This window comes from Ambystoma mexicanum, chromosome 8 (assembly GCF_040938575.1).
Source record: "Ambystoma mexicanum isolate Mex_15411 chromosome 8, UKY_AmexF1_1, whole genome shotgun sequence".
NCBI classification, from domain to species: Eukaryota; Metazoa; Chordata; class Amphibia; order Caudata; family Ambystomatidae; genus Ambystoma; species Ambystoma mexicanum.
Genome location: NC_090929.1, coordinates 1,282,419,572 through 1,282,434,788, shown reverse-complemented (window position 1 = coordinate 1,282,434,788; position 15,217 = coordinate 1,282,419,572). Strand labels below are relative to the sequence as shown.

At 40.5% G+C, this 15,217-nt stretch overlaps 1 protein-coding gene across 1 annotated transcript in view; it reads left to right on the top strand.

Moving 5' to 3' along the window:
- KNDC1 (kinase non-catalytic C-lobe domain containing 1) overlaps nt 1–15,217 on the top strand; it is an 895,433-nt gene that overhangs the window by 212,546 nt on the left and 667,670 nt on the right. The window contains exon 7 of the mRNA XM_069611402.1: nt 117–231. Coding sequence (XP_069467503.1) covers nt 117–231 — 115 coding nt within the window. The remainder of the gene's footprint in view (nt 1–116; nt 232–15,217) is intronic.

The following is a 15,217-nucleotide window of genomic DNA, read 5'->3' as shown; positions in this document are numbered from 1 at the left end:
TACAACATTAATGCCACTCAATGATGTTTGCATGAAAGTTTGCATTTCTAACTCCAGACCTATGTGTACTGTAAAGAAATATGTCAAATAAATCCAATGTGTCCTTTTCTTTTTAGTGGACCGCACTGAAAGACCTTTTGTCGTGGCATGGCAAGCCATTGAAAGAATATGAGGTGTGGGCTTTGTGTCAGGAGTGCTTGTTTACACTTCAGACCTACATTGAATTTCCAGGTAGGAGAATCGTAATCAATATTGCAATATCTTAATAAAATGCAAAAGTTGAATGCACAAATACTTTAGTATATCTATGTTCGCAGTTGTCTAGAATTATGCAGGATTGTATACATATGTGACAGTTTCTTTATTTCAGGGATGTCTGTAAGTATGTTGGTGGAGGGTGAGTTAAAACAAATTAAAATTCAGCTACTTTTATATATCTCATATGTAAACACACACATGCATATTTTTAACAGGCTTCTGTAGTCTGCATACCCAGTATGTGTACGTAATGTACCTGTATTGATGAGTTTGAGTACACATATTCCTTGGCTGCAACCACTTTGTAAAAAGAGCGTAGGCATCTTCAAGCATGACAGTAGGCACCTTCCTCTTTGTGGAATATAAGATCCTACCAAGAAACAGTGTTTCTTGGTAGGATCTTTGTGGGATGTCACTGTGCTTGCAATCCTTTCATTTCTGCACAGTCATGTGACATGGTTTGGCAATTCTTGTTAGGAAAGATTTCCATTTATGGGTAATTTTCCCTCCAGTTGTGAACCCCCAACTTTTTGCTTTTGTCTGACGATCCTAGCCTGACTTTTACCAGTGGAGCCCAGCCTTCTGCTGCATTCCATGCTCTTCAGACTATCAGTACTATGAGACTTTGTTTCCCTTAGTCTTTCACTTTAATGCCATTTGTTGATAATATTTTATCAGTTCACAATGTACCTTACAGTACAGTGCGCTGAGCTCTCTTTCATTTTTCGGTCCCTAGACACTGTCAAAGGATTTTTGGTGAATGTACAAGTGTGTCCAGGACAGAGCTCGTGGCAGCAGTTACCTTTAAAGCATTGTTGGCTCTTTTCTATGGTCCAAACTGCATTTACTGCATTTGGCCCAGGACAGTGGCCTGTGCCTAAATGGCCATGTCACAAGGTCCTTTGTTCTGTCCTTTGGCCATTTTGTCCCTTTGCCTTCCCCAGGTTGAGCAAAACCCGGAAATTCCTCATTTGGTCATGCAGACAACCTTGCCAACTGAAACTTTCATGGGCTTCTGCATGCCTCATCTGTGTGTGCCCAGGATGTGTGCTGGAGCTGTCTAGTACCAATGCAAATCCTGGGTGCCAGGATGTCTGGTGTGCTGGGATGACTGGGACCACCATTGTCCGTGACTGGTCCACATCTGGGATGGTTGTAAGTGAGCAGATCTCCTATTGGTTTCTAGATTCTGGATAAGAGCAGGCACTCTAATCCTATTCCAGGTCGATTTTCTGAGTTCACACCAAACTTAATAAAGGAGTCAAGTATCCTGAACTGTTGAAGCAGATCTGTGGAACCACTGGAGACCCGCTGGACAGTTTGGCACCCTGACCCCACTGTTGTCCCATCAGAGCCTCTGTTTTGCATCAATCACAGAAGGCCTGCAAGGGGGCTTTGACCCGTTGGAGTAGTGGGACTAACTACTCTCAGCACCTCCTGCTTAACCTGCAAACGAGCCTACTCGAAACTGTTCATGGACCACCCAGTGAACTGACCAGCTCATATGGGACCTTTGCCCTGGAACTGCCGCTGTCTCGAGTTTGACTTGAGCCTTAGGAAGCTGTAAGCTTAGGAGACACGCACCGCAGCAAGTACCTTCAAGTACCATTTGGCCGCTTACTCTGTGCGTTGTGAAAATCAAGAGGACTGCATTTTGCCTCTGTGCTTTCCTGGACTCATATTATACAGCGTGGACTTCATTAACCAGCAGGTGATTACTGCTGCGCTGGAATAAGGACTCATATATCACATTAGACTGCATATTACAACTGTATTTTCCAGTGTTTGTGTAGGCTTTGTGCTATCTACAGACACACCCCTTAGAAGGCGTGTATAAATCAAGGAGTCCGCGCGCACCGCAACAAGTACCCTCAAGTACCGCTTGGCCGCTTAGCCGTGTAGCTGCGGCGCTGCTGTGCACGGTACACGGTATATAACCTTAAGGAGCACAATTATTAAATCTTTAGTTACCATTCCATACAGGGTTTGAAGAATTTATTTGGTGGCAAAAACAAAATGCTTTTTCATACTAATGAAAGATGTTTTCATTGAACTCATTAATATTATATTTTGCATACTTGAAGTGTTTGTTCGAGAGTTTTTCTTTTAATTTTTCTTTAAGCGTACGGGTTCAAATTGTCCCGTTAGGATTTTAGGATTTTATTTATTCTAGTCATTTAGTAAATATTTACCTTCCTTTTGATTTGAACCCGCGTGCAGTGCACGACGTGCAAAACAAAAAAACAAAACAAAAAAAAACAATATAAAGAGGTTTTCAAGCAAACCAATGATGCAAGTGTACACACTCAAATCAAATATGCCAGGGCAAACAGCACTTGCACTGACTCTGGTAGGTAATCAACCCAAATTGTCAGCAAAAGTGAAACTGGCGTCTTCACGCAAATCAGTAACATTAACGCCTATTTCACGCCCGCCGACCTCTACCAAGGACATTAGGTCATTTTGTGCTAAATCGAATGATAATGAAAATTTAAACAAAGAAGCTCAAAATATGATTGACCCTGATCCTAATTTGACCAATTACAATACCAAAATAAATTCCAAAACAACAGAACTATCGTCGAATTCTGTGGAAAATACACTAGACATAGAAAAACGCATCAATGATTTACAACCGTTGCCCCACCCAATGGCTGAAACAGTCTCACAAAATCTAAATCAAGCCATATCGGATATTACCTTATTACAAGCAGTAAAATCACCGATAAAAAATCAAAAGGCACAGCTACCATGCTTAGAAGAAATTGCAGAAAGTAATGAAGTATTCTCAAATGTTTCTATTCATGCTAGCGCAAGAAACATTACGACTTCCTCTATCACCATATCTCCAGATTATAAGGCATGATGTTCTACGGATTCTAGTATCTCTATTGCTGCCTCCTATTTACAACCCACTCCAAGGCGAGGACGAGCTCCCATAGAGAACACTCCAATACACTCCAATACTGGACTGATGGAAGTCACTGTTAATATGGTGAGCACAGCAATCAAAAGCCTATAAAAACTCTTCGAATCACTTGAGGCAAAAGCCAGTGTACAATCAACTCAAATTCAAAGACTACTGGACTGGATGGATAAAAACGCTGGTTCACTTAATCCCACAAATTCAGTTTTTCAGCAAAGTGCTCCGCCAACTACAAATGTTCAGCTTTCACAAAACGTAGTACAGGATTTAACCCAATCAGCTTTACCAATCTTTACACAGATAATCCGTCCGGTTTAATGTGGTAATGCGGCAGTCACCGTACTAGACTCATCATGGATCAGTCTAGAGAAAGAACCAATCGTCATATCTTCACCACTGACCAAAGAAAACTATGATGTTTTTCACCAACACCCTCTTACCAAGAGTCGTCCAACACACTTAATGTCAAAGCCATATCAAAACATTTCAAAGGCAAAGAGAAATGTGAAAGGCAAAACACGAACACCAGCAGTAGATCCTATACAACTAGTCTTAGCACTAACTCATCCTAATGCAACTCGAAGTGTGACCCCGCCAGAAAATAACACTTTGCCAAGTCTTAAGAATATACCTGCGCTGAAAGACCCATCTACAGTAAACATCTTGCCCCCAATACACCTACCATTGGATCAACTAGTGGAAATGGTTGAGAATGTAGCTGATGAATCATTGAATGCCTCAAAGGCCAATGTGCTACCGCCACAGATAACGAGAATAAAACTGTCAATACCTGCCACTAATTGCCCGGAACCATCTCAAACTTCAATCATAAAGGTTTTACCTCCTCATGCGATGAGTTTGCAATTGGCAATGCCAGCCTCTAATATTTTGGCAGTATCTCAAGCTCCACCAATGGTAGATGAACAAGCGCATCACATCAAAGCAGAAGTTGATGCCTATTTGCGACAACAGCTAATGGAGGCCCCACTGTCAACCAACGCTCACTGCACATTTGCAGGAGAATCGCAATCAAGCAACAGAGTGGATCATAGAAACTTCCCAATAAAGACTACACAAGAACAGAACCAAATCAACCACGGTACAAACCTTCAACAATCACAGGTGACCTGTACTCGTAATAATTCAAACAAAGCTGCCGAGTAAAACAGATTGAATATGATGGAGAAAAATATGCAGGACAATTTAAGAACCAATGACACTGCAAAGATTTTCAAGAATGATCAAAAAATAAGAAATTAAGAATTTTTGCAAATCATCATACGCTGATACTTAAATGTTGTGAATTCTCACATGCAAAGTATGATCTGTGTAGAAGAAGCATCTTGAATATTTTCAATGAAATACATCAATTAGAAGATATCTCTTCTGCTGACATTGATCAGGTTGGATTTCTCTGTGATAATAATCTATCTTATGGATCAAATCCAGTTTAGACATGAATATAATTTGGAAGGCTAAGATGACTTTGTTCGATATGGGTTTTTTATTAGCCCCGGATCCAGAACGATTAGTCCAGCAGCCCAAAGATCAAACATCTAAGGGCAACCAGATCCAATTAAAACAGAAGTCCGAACAAAATTGCCATTCTGCTTTCTGTGATCATCCACACAATCATAAACATTATCAGACGTACACAAGTCAACCGTCACTCTACTTAGTTGGAATACTAGAGGGAATAGTCACCTGCAATCAACTACAAACAAAGATCTTAATGAATTTGATATCATAGCCCTCCAGGAAACATGGATGATAAACTCTCCAATTTGGGATGACCATGACATTTCCTTGGTGCCAGCAATACCTGCAACTATCAAATGTAAATATAGGAATTGGACTTGTGCGTACAAGGCAAATATGTTCCAGAAGGACAGTGAGACGTTCATGTCTTCAACTGCGGGAAAAAACAGCTCACAAATCTGGATGCTTTTAAATGAAAGATCAGGCCAAAAGCAAGTAGACTCGCATTATATATGGATGAAAAATTCAAAACTTACAATTACATCATGCAACCCGACTCACCATAGAAGCTGCTTTGTTCAGAAGAGATCATTGAAGAACTTATCAATAAATCTTCAAGTTCACGGGCAGCAAGCCGAGATGGCCTCACAAACTTTATGCTAAAAGAACATCCTAAGCAATGGGCCATCATATTGAATAATATCTTCCAACATATTCTTCAAACTCGAAAGATCCCAGATTCATGGCGAACATCCCTGATCATCCCCATCTTTAAAAAAGGCGATTGAGGATTACCTGCTAACTACCACCCTATCGCTCTCCTCCATACACCGGGTAAAATCTTTGCACGCCTTGTCTTGCGTGATTTCAATCAATGGATGGACAAATTTAAGCAACGGGACCCAAATCAAACAGGTTTTGTCGCAGGTATGGGGACAGCGATAAACCTTTTTACTTTGAATGCACTATAAAAACAAGCACACAGTTCAAAAGTTCCAATTTATTTTGCCTTTATCGATCTGAAAGCTGCCTTCGACTCAGTTTCGAGGGTCAAATTAATCAACAAAATTATCGGAGCCCATTGTCGATCAAGCTTGGTAGATATTATTCATCAATTGCATTCTTGTACATCAGTACAAATCAGACTTTCAATGGCTGGCCTGTTATCATCAGCAATATGCACTACAAGGGGCTGAAGCAAGGCTGCACACTTGCCTGAGCCCTCTTCAACTTCTTCATTCATATTGTAAGATTCTCTTTTATGAATATTGCTTCTGATTCACCCAAAATGAATAATCTAATAATACAAGCTCTCTGGTATGCTGACGATCTCATCTTAATATCTAAGACTCTGTCTGGGCTTCATCAACTAATTACTGCATTGATGCAATATTTTGACGAAAATGACCTCGTCATTAACATAGAGAAATCTCAGGTTGTTATGTATGCACCTAAATGTTCAGCGAGAAATAAAATGCAATGGAAAGCTAAAAATGTTAATCTTGCAATTGTGCCGAATTACATCTATTTGGGTCTGACTTTTGATGGTCATCCTGTTGCTCAATCACAAATGACAATCATTAAAACTAAGCTTACTTCTGCCATATCTCAGACCAAACAAATTTTATATAAGTTTGGAAAATTTTCCATTTGGCGCAGTTACCTTCTAGCATCAGAAAATTACCCCCACACTGTTATACGGGTTAGAAGCAACTGCCTTTATGAGATGCCACTTTCTGAAAAAACTTGGAGCCAAATATGGGCACGCAATTTTAAATGTGCCACAGTCTACTCCGGGATCTTGGTTGAGATATGAGTTAGGACTCACTTCTCTACAAGCCAAATATCAGTGGCAACTTTGTGCCCTATTTCGTAAATGCTTGACATACTCCAAGTCTGACTCTTTACTAACAACACTTGCAAATTATATGTTTACATCTAAGCATCACTTTGTGCAAGAGTGGTATAGCTATGTTGCGGAAATAATGGCAACTGCTGATATTACCCTGGAAATTTTGATCACTGATCCAGACAGAGCCAAGAAAAACATTTTCCTTCAAGACTGGATCAATACACGATCGACTTGTTTAACTTATAAACACTTTGAACAGCCACTCTTTGGTGAAAAGAAAACGGGCAACATAGAGCCATATTTGTGCAAGGCCCCAAATCCCAAAATTCAGTCTGCTATCCTAAGGTTGCGTTTGAATTTATGGCCTACGTGCGACCTTATGGCCCAAAGGAAACTGATCGGCCAAGGTGAACATTTTTGCCGATTCTGTGTTAATGTACTATACAAAGAAACACTGGAACATTTGATCACAGATTGTATAGCACTCTCTGCTGTAAGAAATACATTCTTTGCTTAACATATGGTCACAATTGCAAGCATTCCACCGGAACACAGGTGGGCTATGATAGTCGCAACAACTAACATGAGTATACGCATAGCAACAACTAACTTCCTTAGTGGCCTGCAACTATCAGATGTGCACAAAACGCTGCTGACTTGTGAACAATTTTGAGTTTCTAATGTCTGCATTTTATGCAATTGCTCATTTATGTATCGAAGCTCTCAAAGTGTTTTGCTTTGGTTTATTTTGGTTTTGCTGTCGTCATGTTGTTGCTCCTCAATCATGTTCTTAATTATGTTCATAAATCATGTTTGTAATTTTGTTCTAAATCACGTTTGTAATAATGAATCTAATTATGAAATATATTTTATATGTTTTACATTAAAATAATGTGTAAAGTTGAGAAATCAGCTAAATCAATAAAAAAAATAAAAAAAACCTACATATTCTATGAAAAATAGAATCTGGCATCTGCTAAGATTTGAAGTTCTCTCATATTTTCAACTGTGCAGTTCCTGTAAGAAAATCTTTATAATGGGTAGATGTTTTTCACCCATTTCTCAATTGTAGTTATTGTTGCATGAGGATATCTGTGCAAAATTATAAGTGTACTGCCCTCCATGTGGTAAACCATGCAGAGTTGCATAACAACCGCATGCTCTTTTCCTGAAAATCCTCCAGTCATATATATGCACACATCTTGTTTTGGAGGATTGCAGTGGATTACGTACAGTAGTTGGTCATAGTTCTATTGTAGCATGTGCAATAACAAACACAAGACAATGCACAGAAGATGTTTTATGGAGCCTTCTGTGCATTACATTGCAAAGGGTCTGAGGACATCGGCATCACACGATTAATCGGGATCCATCCACCTAATAATCATGCAATATTTGCTACATGTTGTATTCCTTTGCAGTACCTGCATGCAGGGACGTCATTTAGGGGTCGCCAGAGGTCGCAACTGCGACCTTTGTGGTCTCCCTTGCAAGCTCTAAAAAAAATATATATATATATATTTTTTTTTTGTATTCTTTTTTTTATACAAGCCCCTGGGCTGTGGCCAGCACCATGTGGCTCTTTACTTCTGGAGTGGCTGGCCTTCTTGTTCAGGCCCCTTAAAAAAAAGAAGAAAAATAAGAGCCACAAGTCTAACACTTTCAGTACTGACCCTAAATAAGAAAGAATAGGAATACCAAATAATGGGCCTCATTACAACCCAGGCGTTAAGGGGTTAATGGCGCCATAAAAGGTGTCGGCGCCGTTAAACCCTTAACGCCTGATTACGAAGTCCCTTTGCGGGTGGCACTTTAACGCCTGCTTTTAGCAGGCGTTAAAAAACCAACCCGCAAAGGGACCTAGGAGCTAATTACGGCACCGTAATTAGTGCCTTCCCCAGTCCCATTGAGCCCTAAGGGGCAAAAATGGGAATGGGGAAGGGCCATGGCAGCATGGGGAATTACCGCCCCGCCAACCTTGGAATAGGGCGGTATTTCCCCATTCCACCATGGCGGACTCGTTACAACACCGGCACCAACCATGGTGCTAATAGCGCCATGGTTTAGCGCCGGGGTTGTAATGAGGGCCAATGTGTCTTTCTGGAATTCTATACAATAAATGCTAGACTCATTAAAGGTTTATTTCAGGCACACTTCAGAGTCACTGCTTTAGTCTGTTTTTAAACGCCTCAACGCAGCCTTTCATCCTTCTGAGGTCGATAAATGAGTACCAACACAGGTTGGGTGATAATGGGTGTATATTTTTTCTATATAAAGTGCTGAAGCGTAATTGCTATATAATAACACATCATTATCATTTAGTCATCATTTAGTCATGGACGTCTGCTTGCATTCACAGTAATTTGATAATATGGGTCTATACACACTGATCTTAACCATACATATGGCGATCCATTCTTGTATGAAATGTACATCAGATATTGGATGTATATTTGTTCTATGTAAAGCGCTTAAGCGTAAGTGCTATATAATAATACATCATTATCATTTGGCCATAGACGTCTGCTTGCATTCACAGTAATTTGGTAACATGGGCCTATAAACACTGATCTTAATGATACATATGGCGATCCATTCTTGTATGAAATGCATATCACATTATAGTGATATCGTAACCATATTTTTCATAGTGTACTTAGGAACAATGCTATGTGATGCTACTGCCTATTTTGTCAAGAGGTGAAAGGTCATGTTTCATCGCTTCCGGCGATATCACTTTGGGGGTGGGGTCAAATAACATCACTTCCTGTGATGTCATCAGAAGTCAAGGGTCGTGTGATGTCACGTCCGCTACCCCTGGCATTTTGGCGAAATTACATCCCTAGTCCTCCACTTAAATTGTTCAGCAGTTTGGTGGAGAGCTGCAGCTGCCTGACTGTGTTACAGATTATTATTTTTTTTTCCCTGACCCACCAACTTTTTCTCAACATTTGAGTACTGTGAACCTATCCAAATGAATCTGATTCTGAGATTACACTTCATAGCATTCGACCACTATTTAGGGAGCAACATGTCTAATCCTTCAGTACGCTGCTCTACTGGTTTTAATAATTCGACCACCGTTGTAGGGAGCCATATGTCTTATCCTTCAGTAGGCTGCTCTGCTGGTTTTAATAACGTAACTTGCGTTTGATCATGCTTGCTTCCCCTACAGTATTTGATTTCACAATTCTTGTTAACCACTTATTTTGATTAAACGTCAAAGGAAATTGTGTCTGGTTGCGCAAGTCATGTTCTCTAACAAACATGAACATTATTATAGTGATTGATACTGTGGGCCTGATTTACAAAAGCACTTTTGAATGGTAAAACCCCACTGAAAAAGGCTTTGTAAATCAGACCCTGTGTCTTCATTCAGTACTGTTTCTTATTGACATGTTTCTCAAACATGGTGAAGCCCCTGCTTGTGGGGTAGAATGCTGTTATATTATTAAAATTATAAGCCCCTGTGAAATCACGGATGTCAGTGCAATGAAAACAATTCCAAAAAACAAAAATGCTTCCATTAGTGATATTACATATATTTCTTTGAACCACATTTTAAGTTTAAAAAAGAAAGGCACAATCATTATTTCAATTATTTGGAATTGCAAAGGTGAACAATTGGTGGACAATTTGTGGAACTACAAAAATTACAAAATTGGTATATGACACGTGTTTCGACCGTTGAGGTCTTTTTAAAGTATTCAGTTATGCAGTTCATTTGGAGAACATAATGGCTTGTAATGTTTACATGTTATACCCTGACATGCTTATTGTTCTCACTTGTCAAAAAAAGGGTTTACATTTACAATTATCAATGGATCTCAATATCGTACTATTTCACATTATTTAAGTATATTCTCAGTATGTCCTGTGTTAGTCACGTTCATTGTGTGCATCTGTTCCTATCTGTTTAGAGAATGTAATTATCAACATCATCATCAATAAACTTTATTTTGGGCGAAAGCCCATAAAGGTGCAATGCAAAGATACAATAAATTATGAGACAAAAGGTTGCATTCTATTCCATAACATCATAAAATATCATACATTATTAAGACCAATAAAAAAGGGACAATGTACAAGATTAATTAAACAGTCGTTCATTAAAATAACTGCTTTTCACCAAATTCGCCAGGCCATATTCAAAAAGCTAAAAACTTCAAAAATAACATCCTCATAAATAGTCCTTTTGCATAAAAGGTATGCATTAGTAATAGAGCGCACCTAGTATTTGAAGAAAACACAGTTAAGCCATCTCCTCCTTGGGATGGCGTTTGCAGGACAAGTCAACAAAAAGTGCATGTCAAATTCAAATTCCATGTTGCAGAACAGGCAACTACTATACAACAGGGAATGATCTTTACTAGTCTACAACAGGGAATGATCTCTTATGGGTTAAGGATGCAGCAGGTAAAATGTTCAATCTAAATTTAATATAAAGCGCTCTATTAGTACTAGGACACATACAGTTAAGGTAGGGGTCGGGGTCCAAATTAGTTTTAATGACAAGTAACCCAGGAATCTTGTTAAAGTCAAAGATCATCGTCTCAAAATAGAGGGTATCAAATTTGGATTTCATTACCCTCATAGTCTCTTTCTCCGGTGATAGTGGCATTTCCAGTGAATAGGCGCAACATCCGTGTACTTTGACATATGCTATACAAATGTCTGTACCATTTCCAAGGATTTGCAATTGGCAGACTCAGTTACGTCTTTAAACATCTCCTTGTAAAGACTCGAATTTTTGTGTTGTTTAAGCGTAGCCAAAAATAAAGGGGTAAGCTGAAAGCCGCAAATCTAACAGCTCTAAAGCTGGTTTCCTTAAATAATGGAATTGTGGGAGTGCTGGTAGAGAAGATTACATGTTTTCTTAATAAATGTGTTTCCTGTTATAATCATAAGGGAGGTGTAATATGGCCCAAAGGTTTGCTAATGTATAACGCGGCAGACCGTGCTTGAGCCAACAAAACCTCCAAAACATTTATGGGGAGTCGATATCCAGTTTGTGTGTTTTATGTGTGTATAGCTACAGAATGGGCCTCATTATCAGTTTGCCGGTCCAGTAACAACTGTAGGGGTAAGCTACTGGTACCGTTGTGACGGGACCGGCAAACGAGTTCTGCTCATGGGGGCCTTCCCGCCCGCCAGGTCTGACGTGGCGGGCATACGGGCACCCGCGAGCAGTGTCGGATGCACCGGCACCATTCAAGAATGGTGCCTGTGCAGCCGACCTCCCCATTCCCATTGAGCCCTATGGGGCTCGAATGGGAATGGGGAGCATTTTTTTTCCGGCACCCGCAAATGAGCTATTACCGGGTCCGGCAAGGTCGTAATGACCCGATGAATGCCCATTTGCGGGCGCTGAAAAAAAAATTATACCGGCGGCAGCCGGCTACCGCCAATATCGTAATGAGGCCCAATGTCTTTAAAAGATATTGTCACATTTAAGTAACTAAATGGACCATTTTGCATTATCTTTGAACCTAACCCCCAGGTAGTCATAAAAACTCACCTGATGGAACCATTTCCCTTCAATGAAGACATTTGTTTTGATTTTATGTGAGGCATGACATACCATCACCATGAATGGTTAATTTGAAGTTTTCTTTGCTTGCATAATTCTGTTAATACTGTGATTTGTTTTTAAATACCAATTTTAGTCTTTAAAATTAGAGCAATATTATCTGCGTACATGAGAATGCCACCTTTGCACGTAGCAATGTTTGTGGTATCATAATTTGTGTTGAGAATTCATAAAATCAGATCATTGACATTGATTTTAAAAAAAAAACAAAGGGATAGTATGCATCCCTGGCTCACTCAACCTATGACGGGGAATGGGTTGGTTCTTTCTCCCCCCTGGCTACATTTAACTGTAATTACATTGTTTTCATAAAGCTTTTTTATGTTACCTAGGATTTCCGGGGGAATTTTAAAACTTTCCATAAAGTAGTCCGGTCAACTGAATCAAACGCAGATTTAAAATATACAAAGACTAGAAAGAGAGTTCCCTTATTTAAAGTCACATGTTTGCTAAGGATAGAAAATCGACAAAAAGGCCAGTTCGATTGTGTGCCTTCTAATGCTTGCCTGAAGATCGCAGATGACCTTCTTATCATCAGACCATTTTTCCAGGAGGGATAAAGGTTCTCTTTCTGCAGTACTCCGTTTGGAGAAACCTCAAGAGACGCCAAGCGCCGGACATACATGAGAAATAATATATCCCAAATAATTCATAAAACTTAGATTGGAGAACTGACCGAGTAACAGAACATCTACAAACGGAGAAGTGTATAAAAATGTCCTTAGGAGAAATTTCATCTGTGTACAATTACAAAATGTTTAATGATCCATTTATTTAAGGTGCATATTTTTATTGCCACATTTAAATGACTTGTGCTACAACTGGAATGTAGCAGTGGAAGATGCCAAAGCAGCTGAGTGAGGGTACCGCAAGTAATCTACAAGCACTCTGTTTGTTAAAAAAGAGGACTGGCCCTATTCTTTCACTTGCGTTCTTAGGCTTAGCCCCATCCGTTTTGGAAACATGTTTCTTTTCCTAGCATTGATCCATTGACTGCTGCACCAACTTTGTGATAATGGGCCTTATTATGAGACCGGCGGTAGCCGTGCCAGTAAGACAGGCACGTCTGCCGCCGGTATCATTTTTTTTCCAGCGCCCGCCCATCGGCAATTACCAGGTCATTACGCCCCCACCGAATCCGGTAATTGCCCATTCGCGGGTGCCAGAATACTAGGCTCCCCATTCCCATTTGAGCACCATAGGTCTCAATGGGAATGGGAAGGTTGGATGCACCAGCACCATTGTTGAATGGTGCCGGTGCATCCGACATACTCTGCTCGCTGGTGCCCGTACGCCCTCCAGGTCAGACCTGGTGGACGGGAAGGCACCCACTAGCAGAACTCGAAGTTTGCCAGTCCGGCTACAACGGTACCGGCAAGCTTACCAGTACTTTTATTACCGGACTGGCAAATTTATAATGTGTCCTAATGTTGTCTTTTGGAACACACGTGAGCGTGTAACTAGCCTCAAATCAATGGGTTATACATACACTCCAGATCAAAATGTGTTTAAGCCCTTGAGCTGAGCTAAGACCCAGATTTGCACCAGACCCTAACATTTCTCTTACTAAAAAGATGTAAGATGTATGGTAGGTTTTTGGCAAATATACTATGTGGTATAGCAGTTTCCTGGCAGTGTTAAATGATGTAAAACATATTTCATGCGCCCCAGCCTGTATGAAAATGGCAAGGCACAGTAGTTAGCAGATAATCACAACCTTTACATTAGCTATGCATGTTCTACGAATGTTATTACATATTGTTTCGTGTGTAGTAGGTTGTGCATTGTAACCTTTTACTAAGGACTATTTCTTTCGAGTACAATCATCTCCTGAACCTTGGGGGCAGGTTGAGCTCTGTGACTTTTAATATCTTTTTTAAGGGGCCATTTAAGGTTTCAGCTTTCTGGCTGGCTGCCTGTCTGTGTTCTGCTGTCAAGAGGCCAATACGTGTGTGCCTTGGTAATCAACAGCCACTCACCTTTCTCCCTCCATTATCTAAGATTTTGCACCAGTATGTCACACACTTAGGGCCTAATTCACAGAAGCGTTTTTATAATGGCACAATCCCATTGGAAAACACTCTGAGAAAAAGGGCCTCCGAATCATAGTAAACACATAATCCCAAGGAAGCATCAGTCTTCACAAACCAAAAGCTGTGTCCCTTCAAATGTGCATTTGCTGGCCAACAGCCGAGCTTTTCAAAAAGTGTTCCGTTATCAGACATGTTTTATCCTGTGTTCAGCTCTTTGGGGGTGCATTGAACCTGCGCGGTATTAATCAATTTCAAGGTGGAGCACATGTTATGCAAATTTAGTGATACAACCATGGACATCACCCACTGGATTTTGCATTACGAAACATATGTTCCATTATAATCTATGCACCACACAGCTGCATTCCCAACCGAAGTTCCCTTCTTCTGTTGCACTTAACTCCAACAACTGTATCCTACTGCCCTTTTGCGTTTGAAAACCTTAACTTATACCAGATGAATGCATTTTTACTGTTAACATCATATTCAGGCATGGTTTCCCAGCTGCAGTTTAGGGGTCCCCCAAAGATAAGTGGGGCTCGCTCATCGTATGTTTCCTCTGAAGACACATTCAGGGTCAGCACGAGTTGGGCGGTAACCCTTAAATGTGGCGGTAGCACTATTACTGCTGCATTTAAGGGTCCGCCAAATCAAGTGTTTGGCAGTATTTACCCCCAGCTCTGAGCTGGGGATGAAATCCGCTGGGAATCTGCCGATTTTCAGCCCTATTAGCGTGCATTAATACCGCCGACGGTAATCGCACCGAAAATTCCCCATTGGGTCTAATGGGGAATCGGGAATTCCCGAATGGTCCCAATGGGGAATGGCGAAGGACCGTTCTAATAGCGCCGAACTGGGTTGCGGTAGTGCTATTAGCGTGGGCGGTATCCCAGCAGGAATACCGCCGGGATACCGCCCAACCCGTGATGAGGCCCATAGAGAAGAAGAGACATGCAAAAAGGGAGCGTCAGTAAGATGTTGGGAAATGTATCAAAAGGATGTGGAAATAGAGAGGAGGCGCATTGTAAGAAGAAAATGCACTTAATATTCATGGACACTGAACCTAATGCCAAGAAGAG